This window comes from Myodes glareolus, chromosome 24, assembly GCF_982192425.1.
Source record: "Myodes glareolus chromosome 24, mMyoGla1.1, whole genome shotgun sequence".
Taxonomy (NCBI): domain Eukaryota; kingdom Metazoa; phylum Chordata; class Mammalia; order Rodentia; family Cricetidae; genus Myodes; species Myodes glareolus.
In genome coordinates, this window is record NC_142049.1 from 42,196,739 (window position 1) to 42,210,896 (window position 14,158).

Consider the following 14,158-nt stretch of genomic DNA (forward strand, 5'->3'; position numbering starts at 1 on the left):
TACTCACATCTTCATTCCATTTGACAAATATTTACTGAATGACTACTATGCTAGGCACTGCCCCGAGCCCTGAGATTGTTGTAGGAAACAAGACAGGTGGGAATCTCTCTTCTTACGGGGTTCATATGGCAGCAACCTGTTCTGGATACTTGTATTTTCTCATGAACTAAAGAGCAAATGCCATTCCACTCACTGACCAGCTCCTTCCCTTTCTCCCTTCCCTCCACTAGTGATTGAAACAGTGCCTTGTGCATGCTAGGCAAGTCCTCTGCTACTGAGTCCCGTTGGGCACTGTTGATCTTCTTTCCTTGATATTCCTTTAAGACTAAGGCTTTCGAAAACTCCCTTGTGTCCTAACTTAAAGCAGAGTTGAAAATTCTCGACTTCATCTCTGAAGATTGAAATTCCCCTGGTGGGTCGCCACCCTGCACATCTAATCATTTTGGCATGCATGAATCAAGCAAATCTGCATTAACTAGGCTGGCTCGTGCCCCTAGCTTGCTTTCTGTCTTTGGGATTCTCTCTTGAGCTAGAACACAAGAAGAAACCTAAGCATAATCTGAGCTGCTGGGGGGCAAATTTTGAAGTCTTGGGGCCTTTGATGCCATTATCCTTTTTAAATGGCTTTTAGTCTTTCCTTGCTATGGAAGTTATAGCTATTATATTCGTAATAATCTGATGAGAAATTTGGGGAGGAATTCCATTTGTAGGCATTTTTGAGCTCTGAGACAATGTGAGATGTAGCCTTGGCATGTCTGCCCGGCTCAAATGTCGGGGTTGGGGAGACAAGAAATTGGGGTGTTCCATGTGAGATCAGTAAGATTGGGTCAGGCCAGCACTAAGTGCTGAAGAGCAGAGACCCCAGTGTACGTTGTTCTCCAGTGACATGGGGGCTTAGGGCACAAGAATGGGGGCTTATTTCAATGTGAAACTCTAGCCGAGTGTCTGAGCCTACCCCACATGGCGTCATCAAGATAAGACTAGAATGAAACTAATGATACACAAAGCACCTACTATGTGTCAGGTGCTGTGCTGTTCATCCGTGCCCTGCCATCATATACCAAGCGCCTACTATGTGCCAGGTGCTGTGCTGTTCATCAGTGTCCTACTATCATACACAAAGTGCCTACTGTGTGCCAGGCACTGTGCTGTATCACCAGTACCGTGCCATCACATTTCATTGCCCCTCTTGAAGCAGGTGATATTATCTTCTCTACATAGAGAAGGAATTATTACCTCGAGAGGTTGAGCAACATGGCTGAGGAACTCGAGTTGATGCAAACAAGTTGCATCAGTAGCTCTCTCCTGCTGCTCGCACTGGCCTCTCTCTGCAGATACCCTGGTTGTGTTTCCTGGGAATTCCTACTGCTGTGTGGTAAATTGTACTCGCCGCAGGAAGCTGGATCTTCCTTCCTCAATTAGTGCTTGGTCTCTACTCCATGCACCCCCTTTCTTTCTCTTTTCCCTTCCACCCTGCTTTGCTGTGTGGTCTCGGTCAAGGTGCTCTGGGGTCTCGCTCTCTCCATTTCCTCCTTGGTCTCCACGGCATGATGTCAGGGCAGCCAAAGCAACACCGGGACTTCTCGTTCCAGCTGCTCTGAGCAGCTTTCATTTGGCTCCTGTCCCCCGCCTGCAGAATCAGAAGTGGTCCAGTCCCTTCAGAACCATCCTGTCCTTGTGGTGAGGCTACAGTTAAAGTGGTGTCTTTGTAGCCTGCTGAGCAATCCCAGCTAACTGTTTCCCAGGTCAGGCCTTGCCACAATGTCCCCTCATGTCGGTGCAGTTGTCTCTACTGGAGCGGGGATGACCGGGCCCCAGCTGTCCCTGGGGAATGGCAACTTGATGAGTGAGTAAGTCCCCAAGCTTGCTAGACGCGGCTCCGCGTTTCACGCGCAGCCTTGATCGAGCAGACCCTAGTGTGGGCCTTAGGACTTGCTTAGACTCAGGCGTCCTGACAGTCATTCCCGGATGTGTCTCCGCTGTTTGTTTGTTTGGCTAACTCGTGTCTCCCTTTACAGCGAACGACAAGATTGAAGACATCAATGGCTGTCCAAAGAACAGATCGCAAATGGTAAGTGGATCCGTCGGTAGTGTTTGTGTAAGGCTCGCGAGCGGTGACTCTAAGAGGCCTGAGCAGCTTGAGACACATCCACACCAGAAGCTCCGCTCCAGGGGTCGTGCTAATTCACCATCAGCCACCCCCTAGTAGCTGCGCTCTCGGCTTCTGACGCATTCGCTGTTGCCATTCGTAAAAATATGGCTGTGACACCTGTATAGATTGTCAGGCTGGAAAAATGAAACGTCTTTTATATTGAAAACAAATCATACGTAATAGGTACAGACGCCTACTTAGACGACGTGGCTCAAAGATCTGTGGCCATCTCTGCCTCTGTGGGGTGCAGAGATGCAGACGGGGTGGTGGGATCTGGCGGATCCGTGTGGGACATGTGGTCTGGTCACCTGTGAAAGTGAGAGGGACTGAAGTCTGCACTGTGGTGGTTGGCGATAAGTGAACGGTGGCTCAGTGACCTTGACTAGTGACAGCCTCACTTTAAAAACGCAAAAACTAGTTAGTCCAGCGTGTTCTTTCCTCGTGTTGCCAAGTCTTTGAATTCCTCTCCGTCACTCGTTGGAAGCATGGGGTCCTGTGATGTGGGAACACGAATTGCTCCACTCAGAGAATGCGCCTTGCCCGAGCCTGGTAGAATGTCTGAAAACCTGGACACGGATTCGCTTCCAGAAATGTAAAGAAGGGCGTAAAGTCAGCTTCCGTCCCCAACCGACTCCCCACTGCTTGACAGGTGTCACAGAGATTCCAGAGGGCCTGGCATTTCTCGAGCTCTCTTTAATTTTCTGACGTGCTTGTGTTCTGAAGAGTTCAATAGAAGGTAGCCTTTCTAGACAACTTTTTAAAATGCACCAAGCCTATTTTTATTATAAAGGTGTGTGTGTGTGTGTGTGTGTGTGTGTGTGTGTGTGTGTTTCTTGGAGTGTCACTTTCTAGTTTACATTCTGAAGCAAGTTTCTCTTGGGCGAGCCCCAGAAGACCTTGTCTCTTTTTGTTTGATCCACAGACCAGCCATTCCTTATGTAGGAAAATCCCCAGACAGAACTCCGAGAACTGTCCCGGCTCTTGGGAAGCCTTGGCTGCTATTTTTACTAGTGCTCCTGCAGCTGTCTAGTGTATTAATAATTGAAAAATTTTGGACACTAGAAGACCTAATTTTAGTGCAAGCATTTTACACACACAGGGCTACCTTCATGAAAGAGAAGCAGTCCTTCCTTCTATGACAGATCACGGCACATTGATGCTAGCTCGTTGTCATGTGTGTGGAGCTGACATTTGAAGGTAGGCAGCCTTTTATTTTATTTGGCACACATGTATTTTCTGCACCGTTTATTGGAGATGCTGCTTGTCATTAAAGTCTACTTTTCAAGCTTATAAAATATCTCCATCTCAGACTCTTCTGTGAAAATTTATTTTTATCTGCAAATGTGTTTGTTATAAACACTATCACAGCAGCCAGGCAATCCTGTGGCTTCCCCTCAGCTTAGCTATGTTAGTACTTGGAGGGGGGGGCAGTGTGGCTTTTTTTCTTTTTTAGAACCAGCAGTATAAAATTCTATAATTGCCTGTGATAATTGGTTACAGTCTGGAGTGGGGAGGCAGACAAAAATCTGACAGCAAACTTAGCAGAGACGGGTCTAGCAAAGATGACATGAGTCTCAGAAAATGAAGGATGGATGTGGTAGCCATTCTGCTCTGTTGAGAATGAGGAGGATGGTGATGTGTACAACAAGGATGTTGTCCTTTACAGTGACATAAAACAGTGACAAATGCATGAGACAGGGCTACCGGGTCACTTAGGAAGAGAGGTGTTGCTTTGACTGACTGAGTCGTTATGTGTGTGCGTGCATGCATGCATGTGTGGGTGCATGGTGTCTGTGTAAACGTTCACACAGCTGAAATATCTGTACTCCTGTCAAACATAATTTGAGAGTATGCCAGCCACCATCTCTAGGTTCCTGAAAAGCTAATCTCCCTGTCAGCCATCATCATCATCATCATCATCATTGTCATCATTATTATCATTTTGTGGGTCGGTTTTTTGGTCTTGTTTTGGTTTTTGGTTTTTGGAGACAAGATTTGTCTGTGTTGCCCTGGCTGTCCTGGAACTTGCCCTGTAGACCAAGCCGGCTTCGAACTCACAGAGATCTGCTTGCCTCTGCCTCCCAAGTGCTGGGATTAAAGGTGGACACCACCACTGCCCGGCAATATTATTTAGGGTGATCAGTGATGACCTTTTGCTATTGTTTTGGTAGAGGACAATATATACATATAATGAGATGAGACCTTATTCTAGAGGGAGGGTGAGCGGCTCTCGCCAAAATATTAGAAAAAGAATATCCACCCGGAGCCTTTAGCAAAGGAACTAAAGAAAAGCAACTGTTCCACGAGGGGGCTAACACATCAGCTGGTCAGTGAGCTTCACAGGAAGAACGAACCTGGAAGAGAGGCCACTTTCCCTCCCTTCCAATGCTCTCCCACTAGCTGGCCAGGAGCTCTAGCTTCCTCTCTAACCACACTCAGAGCCTGCTTTGAGTCCCACTCTCCTTTTAAAGCATGGAGAAGTGAGAACACTAGAAAATGGGCTGGAATTCCAGGGGCAGAGGCATGTAGACAAAAGGGACATAGCATTGCCTCCTGTTGGCCTGTCTGTCAGCCAACAGTCACAGAATGTCTCCTGGTGCCAAGCCCTGAACTAAGCCAGGAGAATAGCAAGCGGCCAGATGTGGTCTTAACCCACAAGACAGTCAGATGAATGGGCAAGAGAACAATTAGAACACCAGGACTCTATAGCCCATTCCACCCCAGGGCATTCGTTTCTAAGGCTGGTACCTGGGAAGGCTGCAGTAGTTGCCAGCCCTTCTGGCTGCTCTGCAGTGCCTGCCCTTGCCCTGTTATGCCCATGGTGACGGGTGGGGCCTGGAAAAGACCAAGGTATGGCAGATCTCACAGACATGGAGGCCTGCTTCTCTTTCCACCTCCAGATTGCTGCATCTGGGGCAGCCCCAGAGTAAAGCTTTCTGAAGGAAAAGACCCAAGACCTTCAGCTGAATGACAGGTCAGCCCAGCAGGAAGGAGTAATTGACTTCTTCCGTCAGCATCAGCATATGTCTGGGTGGTGTTTGGTTATATAAGCCCTTCCATTCCTGGTTGGCTGTGGCTGCTGTGGCACTGCCCTTGACAGGTAGAAGCATAGGTGCCAGATCAGTCAGTACTGTCCCCAGGATGCAGCCTGATGCTCACCCTTCAGCATCCATGACCCTCAGTGCCCAGCTCTTGACATCGTTGATAAAGTGAGGGCTTCACTTTTCCAAAGCAAACCTGACCTCATCTTGTTTTTATGGAGTCTGTTAGCTTATTTCAGTCTGACTTTGAAGCTTTTGGGGCCAAATCCTTGGACATAGCTCTCCAGAAACATCATTCCCTGCCCCAACCCCCCATACACTTCCCCCCACCAAACATATCCCATTGACCCTTAAGTAAGCTTGTGTGTGCGTCAAAGCTGGCCAAAATGTTTTGGCTGTATGATGCTGCCATGGCAACAAAGGGGGCATCTCTTTGGGTTTCAGATGATTTGTTCAGCAGAATTAAGTGTTAGTTTGGAAGGAAAAACTTTGCTTGGAGCTCAGCCAGGGGTGCTGAGCAGCCACTGGGTTCTCCTCGCCTGTAACTCGGTCCCCATGAGATCTCCGGGCTCTGTTCCCTGTGGAGCCTTCGACTAGTCAGTGACAGGCTGTGGTTTTCTCTTTTAATCATTATTTTAAGCAATGTGGCTTTCTGTCCTCCTTTGGGGGAGGCATGGAGATGGACCTTTTAGAAAGGGGACTCATGTAACATGAGTGGGCCTGCTTGTTTGTGTTTCTGTCCTGCCCGGTTCCCACAGCTGTTTAGCCCCAAAAGAAAATCACACAAAGGACTCCGTAAGTTATAAAGCTGATTGGCCCATTAGGTCAGGCTACTTATTAGTTCTTATGACTTATCTTAACCCATTATTCTTATCTATGTTAGCCATGTGGCTCAGTACCTTTTTCAGTGGGGCAGGTCACATCCTGCTGCTTCGGTAGTCTGGGCAGGAGTGGGAGGAATCAACTTCCTCCTCCCCAGAATTCTCCTGCTCTCCTTGCATCATTTCCACTTCCTGTCTGGTTTTCCCATCTACGCCTCCTGCCTGGCCAATCAGTATTTATTTAAAACATGATTGACAGATTACAGACAATTCTCCCGCAGACTCAGGCTTGCCTTTCCCTCCAGTCAGGCCACCATTCCAACTGCCCACTGGTCCCTCTGTGGCTTCTCCGGCTTTCTCCTGGGATACCTAGACCAAGGACTGCCTGGGGTGCGAGCCAGGCCAGATTCAGCTCCTTCCTGATGTTCTGTGCCCTGAAACTAATCATTTAATCTTTGAAGCCTCAAGTTTCCTGTCCTCTGAAATGAGATTGATAATAGCACACAACTCATAAAGTTTTTTTTTGTGTGTGTGTGAACTAATGGGACCATGAATATCCTGATAGCTGATAATAATTAAAATGGTAAAATACACTAAAGCAGACAGTGTTTGCTCCATGGGCTGTTAGAGTGCTGGGTAAACATCCTTAGTTCACTTCCTTGCAGCTGCCAGGTGATCTCCCTGTCTCCTTGGCAGTTTCCATGGTGATGATTCTAGTGGTTCATGTCTTTAAGGATGTATAACTCTTGAGACTTTGGAGGCAAAGACCAAGTCTCTCCTTCTCAAGTGGTAGAGACCCAGAATTTTGCATATCGATTATGGAACCCAGAGGTTGGCCCATTGTCCTCTTGGGGCTCTAGAGACCATAGGCTAACCTAAATCTCTACCCCTTCTTAGACTCTGCTCCTGACTCTGCCCTCTGGAAAATGCTAATACCCGGGTTGCCAAGACAGAGTCTGCACTTAGGTACAGATGAGGGGCTGGGAGGATTTTGCAAGCTTCTCCAAGCATCATGGGAAGAACCCTGACCAGTGTTCTGTGTAGATCCCCCATTCATGAGTGATAAAAGCAGAACTGATGCTACAAGAGGGGTGGACAGCTTAGGGTTGGCCTACCCTGGCCAACCTTTTCCAAGGCCAGTACCTGTACATACACAGTGATGGAGCCAAGGAAGGAGGAAGGTGACACCAGGCCTCGGGGCCAAGGTAACAGGTGCCAGTTCTGGTCCTCCCCCATCTCTTTCCTCTGTGATTGGATTAGGGCTTCTTGTTTCTTCTGACCCCTAAAGTTGCAATGCACATGCATCTTGAGGTCCCTCACTGTCCCAGGGTATGCCATTTAAGCTCTGAGGACCGGTTTCTGTTGATCACCAGGACCAGGACAGTACCTGCTTGGTAGCATTGCTTTGCAGTTTCCACAAGATGTTCTGTGTGTGCCAAGCATGGGTATCACTCATCCTGTTAGCTCTTTGGATGATGAGTCAAGGTAGGTAAGTTCGTCCAGAAATGCACATTCAGCATAGTGTCCAACCTTCTCTATTAATCACTCCTGGCCCAGTCCCTTCTTAACAGTGTGTCCCCATTAATCCACTTAGCTTCTCACTTTCTTCTCTGGAACATGTGAGAAAGAAAAAAAACCAAAAAACAACAAAAAAAACCTCAGTGAGCAAGCATCGATTTACACCTCTGGTACCACGTGCTAGGAGCCCACCTAGTTGTGTACAGATCTCAACACAATTGTGGGGTTACTTTTCTCATTGCTATGATAGATGTCTGACAGAGGCAGCTAAGCAGGAGACGTTATCTGGCTCGAAGTTTGAGGACACAATACATCATTTTGGAGAAGGCATAGAGATGGGAGCTTGGGGCATCTGGGTCATGCTGTTCCTGAATTCAGGAAGCAAGGAAAGATGAATGTTGGTACTCAACTCACTGTCTCCTTTTTCTTCAGTCTGGGACCCCAGCTCATGCAGTGATGCCTCCCATATTGAGTTGAGTCTTCCAACCTCACCTAAACCAATGTAGAAGCCCCCACCCCCACACAGAGATGCCCTTGTTTCTCTTGTGCTTCTAAATTCCATCAGTCTGGCAACATTAGGGATCAGCATGACTTTAAGGTGGAGGAATGATTTTTAATCTTTATTTGCATATGGAAACCAAAGATTTGGGGGAACAGGTTATTCACCCAGGAGGAGGAAGAGTTGGAATCTTCACTGATGTGGAGAAGGGGCACAATAAAAAATGGTGCTATCCTCCTGACCAGTCCTTGTTCTTCATGTGTATGGACCCTGGAGACAGGCCAGCAGGCTTAGCTAGGAGTTACCAGGAAGGGAGGGAGGGTTCTGGGTGTTTCTGGGAAAGGCCTGAGGTGACCTGTCACTGAGAACTCATATGCTGCCAGGGGCAGGTGGCCCCTAGTTGAGATGCCTCTGGGCGCCAGGTCTCTCAACCTCATTCTCTCCAGAGCCTCCTGGGCCAGGAGAGGGACATCTGCCACCAGATCAGATTTCTAGGCACAGTGACCAGGAGGCCTCCAGGCAGCTGCCAGCAAGCCAGCAGCATGTCTTGGGAGTGTCTGAGATCCTTGGGCAGCTGAGTTGCTTCTGCACCAGGCTCCTGGGTCTATTTTTACATGGCCTTAAGGGCACACACGTGTTACAGAACCATGAAGGACCAAGGGAAAGCTCAGAGGCCACTCAAGAGTTTATAGCAAAATAGGAAGAAGCCAGGACCAACAGCAGCAGGCAGCATCCATGCTTTCCAATCAGTGGCCATTCCACCGTGCTGGTGGTTGGTTTGTGCTATGACATTTTAAAGGTGGTAGCAGTCTCCATGTCTGTCTCCTTGCCTTAGACCTCTGTTTTGTTTTTTTTTTCCTACTAAGGTTTGTTTTTATTTAAGTGTGAATGTGTCTGTGTGTGGATTTGTGGATGAATAAGCAGAGGTGCCCAAGGAGCCCAGAAGTGTCAAATCTCCTAGAATTGGAGTTACAGGAGGGTGTGAGCCTCCTGACTTTGGTGCTGGGAACTGAGCCCAGGCTTGCTGAAAAAGACTATTAGCTATTCCATTCTTCTTCTGCACACTCGAGAGTAGCTAGAAAGTCCCCGGGATCCAGTTACTAAAGGGTGTCCCCTTTAGTTCCGCTGATGGACACCTCAAGGTGTATGAGGCAGAAGCAGAGGCTCAGGAAGGGAAATTATTCGGTGGGAAGGAAAGTCAGGGCAAAAAAAGACAAGCATGGACTGTAATGGTCAGGACTGCTTGGTGTGTGAGCTGGGCAAGAATGGAAGCCCGAGGCAGGCTGTCAGGGGAGAAGGGGGCTGGTGTAAGGGGCTTATATCAAGTGTGTATCAGATGGGTATCCCCATGACATGCCACCTCCCCACTCCGTGTTGATCTGTGCAACGAGGCGTTTCTCCATGCTCAGAAAAATAGGTACCCTGTGAAGTAAGGCTGAGCAAGGACCCCACATCGACATGACATCCTGGTCCCTATGACCTGTGCACATGCTGTTTTGCAGGCTAAGGACTGTAACATGAGATAGTTATCTGGGCAGACCTGGGGTAGGCACCAGGATCCTCTAAGGGGCAGGAAATAATAGGCTTTGGAGACAGAGGAAGTGGCCTTGAGCCATGGAATTTGGGGGCGCTAGGAAAACATCCTACTGTGGAGGCTGCTCAAATGGACACAGCCCTGCAGCACAAGTGACCGGAGTTTGTGAGCTTAGCCCTCTGAGGCCAGTTTGGGACGTCTGACCCATGTAAAGTAATGTGTTGTCGAAAGCTGTTAAGCTTGTGACAGTCGATCGCTGATAGGAGCATCAGGAAGCTAACACGCTAGGATTCAAGCACAGTGACTAACCAGATTAGAAGGGAAGTCCTGGGGGTTCTTGGCCGCTAGCCAGGCTGACTTTTCTGGTAGGTGCCTCCCCTGTTTGCATACATGAGGAAGGGGAGGAAGGAGCTGCAGGTAGGAGGCCTGTAGAACAGTCGTAGTCCATTTCTGGCACATTCTGCTCCCCAACCCCCCCGACTCCTGCCCCTGCATCACAGGTACCTCAGACTCTGAGCAGCCGTGGAAGGCTGCGCCATTTCATCTGAGCTTGCAGAGCTGTTGCTGACGGATACAGTTCTTCTGCAAATGTAAACTCGGGTGGGTCATGCTCTGCAACTCACGCATGTTTGTCTTGTAATTGACATGATGTTTAAGCCATTTTTATGAGAGACCGATCATATTTTATGTGTTATTAAATAACTCCAAAGCTCTGTCTCGCAAGTAGCCTGTTTTCCATCTCGTCGCCTTGCTCCTGGAGTTGGGCTGTCCAGGTTACACGTGTTCAGCTCGTGTTTCTCTGATGGAAGAGCTAAACTTTGAATGATCTGACCACTTGGGGACTTCTCAGAGGCAGACGCAGATTTTTTGCTGATTGTAATACTTTAAAATGCTTGAAGTTTTTTCCACGTTGTTGTAGGTCAAGAAATCCTCCCATTCCACATCTTCTCTTACAGTTTCACTTAACTTAGCTCCAGATTTTTTTTAATTTCATTTTTTAAAAATATTTATTTATTTGTTTATTATGTATACAGTATTCTGTCTGCAGGCCAGAAGAGGACACCAGGCTTCATTACAGATGGTTGTGAGCCACCATGTAGTTGCTGGGAATTGAACTCAGGACCTTTGGAAGAGCAGGCAATGCTCTTAAACGCTGAGCCATCTCTCCAGCCCCCTTAATTTCATTTTTTAAGACAGGTTTTCACCATGGAACCGACTGGTCTGGAACCCACAAGCCACCCTGGCATCGTAGCCATGAGCCAGCATTCCTGGCTCACATCACAGTTAAAAAGGTGTTTGAAAAGACACCAAAGTAACAGGTTGTTTTGGTTTGACTAAGCTTCTTAAGCAAGGATTCTCAAACTTCATTGAGTATGAGGAACATGGTAAGTGGGAGGTTCTGGACCCAAACCTGCAGCTTTTTTACCTTGGGGGTCTGGGAAGAGTGGAAAAGTTGACCTGCTTTACCAGCTCCCATGAGATGCTCAGGCCACCAAGCTGGCAACCCCCTTGCCCAACATTGTATTGGAGCCAAGAGAAAAGCTTCCGCTGGGCACACACATGCACAGTGTCTTGCTGTCAGGGTGTTCCAAATGATTTAAGTTGACAGTATATCCAAACGTCTGCTGAGGTTAGCATAGGATCTAATCGAGTGCTCTTCTGGGAGACAGTCTTTAAGAACATGGCACATTCTAAGCTGATGGGGTCTGTCTCGGACCTGGCTGTGGCTGTGGTCTCACGGAAGTGACTTCCCCACAGCCCTAGTTGCTTGGTCTCTAGGACCCTTCAGTTACTCCATGGATATATTCCAGGCTCCTAATGTATGTCTGTCTTATAATTCCCATGACATTTAATCAAATTTTGTAAGAGACTTATTACATTTTACATGCTATTTATTTTTCTTCTTCCCCCAAGTTTGTCAGTTTTTTTGTGTGTGTGTGTATGTATGTATGTATGTATGTATGTGTGTATGCACAAGCTTGCATGCACTTGTACCATGATGCATATATGGAGTCAGCGGACAAACTTGCAGAATGTAGTTCTCTCCTTCCACTGCATAGATTCTAGAGATCAAACTCGGGTCAGGGTTTTCAGGCTTTGCAGCAGTCGCTTTACCTGCTGAGCCATCTCACTGGCCCCCGGGTTGTACGACAATAACAAAGCTTTGTAATATAAACAGAATGTTTTCATCTCTTTAGCTCACTGTGTTCCCTACTAGACATGAGCGGTTTTGCAGCCAAAACCTGGTAAGTGGTCAAGGGAAATCTGAGGAGGGCTATTCCTCCCACATCTCTGCCAGTCCTGAGGTGTTGAGTGTGGTGGCTGCTAACCTGGTGCTCAGGAAGGCCCTCGGTGTATGCCAGGACACTGGCGCGGGGGCGGGGTGGGCTGTGCAGCGTGCCTCAGGCCTTTCTGAGCAGAACGAGAAACCCAGTGATGATTTATAAGCGTTTGGATCATGGTTTGTATAAAAGCCATCTGGGCCCCGTGCTTGGGCCCACCTCCCTGCACATGCCCTCATGGGGTTCTTATGTTCCGCCTAGCATCAAAGGACTGGTTTTTGTATGTGTGGTTTTTAAATCTTTTTTTTTTTTTTTAAAAATTTTCTTTTTATATCTCCATGTAGCAGAGCTTCGCGTGGAATGCCTGCTTGCAATTGAAGGCATCCGGAGCCTGTGTGTACGCGCAGGAACTAGGAGCCCCTGTGCTCACTGGAGCAGGGGTGGAGGATGGTGGACTGCAAGTCTCAAGTGCAGGGTCAGCAAGACTTAAGAAAAGGAAAAATGCCTAACGTTAGATGCCTAACGGATGTTTTCAGCTAAATGAGAGTGATTAAAAATTGATTTACTGCTTTGGTGGGAAAATGATCCATCAGGCAACAGTGAGTTAGCACTTTATGGGAAAAATTGGCTCTAACTGGGCAGCAGCTACTCCCTCTGGGCAGGTGTGACCGGATTTGTGACTATCACCATCTCCACTTACTAGAGTCCCCCTGCACTGTTAAGGATCAAACCCAGGGTCTTATCCATGTTAGGCCAGTGTTCTACTACTGAGCTACACTCCTGACTCCTCATATCCTCTGGTACCAGCCTCTTCTATACATTTTGACTCCCCTCAACAATTACATCCTTGCAAGTATAATGAACTTAAGGAACCCCGCTCCTGGTCCCGTTGTAGTCCGAAAGGTTTTTGTTCCAGAAGCGTTTTGATTTGGGAAGGATCCTGTGAGTTTATTTTCTATTGCTGTAATAAGATACACTGACCAAGAGCAGCTTAGAGAAGGAGGGTTTTGCTTTGCCTCGTAGTTCCAGGGCAGTGGGGAAGTCATAGCAGCAGGGGCAGGAGGATCACCTGGCAGCCAGAAAGCGGGGAGATCACATTTCATCCCACACAGGAAGCAGAGAGAGTGAGAGAGGATAGGAGGTGGGGCTGAGCTATAAAACCTCAAAGCCCACCCCCCGGTGACACATTTCTTAGAGTAAGGCTCCATCTCCTAAAGGCTCCATAACCTTCCCAACAGCATCACCAACTGGTCCCCAACTGGGCACCAAGTATTCAAATGAGCCCATGGGGGACATTTCTCATTCAAACCACCACAAGCACTTATAAATTTTTTTTCCAGGGATTTAAATTGCCTCTGCTTCTGAAGGGTTAAAATTCTGGGAATGAACTTAAGAATCTCTTAGAAGGACGCTACCTTTCTCCAGGAGGTGTCCTTTTAGGGAACAGGATGGGTTTGTCCTGGATGGATGGAGCTTTCCCAAGTTGCCTTGACACATTGCTAAAGACACGGACTGGGAAGTTGAGCCAAAGAAGTGCTCAGTCCGCCTTGTTTTCTTAGACAGTGTCTCTCTTAAATGTCTAGAATGTACCAAGTAGTCTGGACTGGTGTATAAACTCATGACATGACCACTCCATAGTTAACCGGAACGTTTTTATTGTCAATATGAGAGAAGAGCCAGAGGCATATGGAAAAGTCCAGAGCAAAGAGAGAAAGAAGCAGGCTGGACATGGCCAGGTCTATCTGTGAGAAAGAAGAACAGCGGGGAATGGAGAATAGAGAACACACAGTGAGAGGAACAGAGGCAGAATGGGGGGACATAGCAAGAAGAGCGGGATTCTGAGGAGAGTGAACAGCTGCGGAGAGGAATGCCTCTGAGGAGGAGAAGATGGGGAGGAGGTAAGAAGGGGTAGGAGGCTAGCATGGACTTTGAAATGTGTGACAGGTCCTTGCAATACTGAGGTGTTCCGGAGGCCAGCATGAGCTTTGATATCCTAATAGGCACCACGGAATAGGCATTTGTCCGTGCTGTCAGAAGTAAGGGGAATGACTCCTTTTGGTAGAAGGGAACCCATTTCACAAGTTCCTGAGGAATGTTGCCTTTTATCTAACCACCAGAAATCGTTCAGGTTGAGCTCATTTCTGGATATTTGGACTGCCGTTTGGGCTTGGGGAATTTGAGTTTCCTTTGGACCTTAACAGCCCAGGGGTCTACTTTTCTCTGCCTCTCTAGTGCTGAGATTTCAAGGGCCCGGCACAGGGTCTAGCTTCTTCCGGTTTCTGGAATTGAACTCAAGTCTTCATGGTTACAA

General features: G+C 47.8%; 1 protein-coding gene across 6 annotated transcripts in view; it reads left to right on the forward strand.

The window, feature by feature from the left end:
• Positions 1 to 14,158, forward strand: part of Nav2 (neuron navigator 2) — a 356,673-nt gene that overhangs the window by 122,933 nt on the left and 219,582 nt on the right. For all 6 annotated transcript variants that reach the window (XR_015736368.1, XM_087901386.1, XM_087901385.1 and 3 more), the window contains exon 3: positions 2,019 to 2,071. Coding sequence is in view for 5 of the 6 variants with exons in the window: in XM_087901386.1 (XP_087757512.1) it covers positions 2,019 to 2,071 (53 nt within the window). In the remaining variant the exon portion in view is untranslated. The remainder of the gene's footprint in view (positions 1 to 2,018; positions 2,072 to 14,158) is intronic.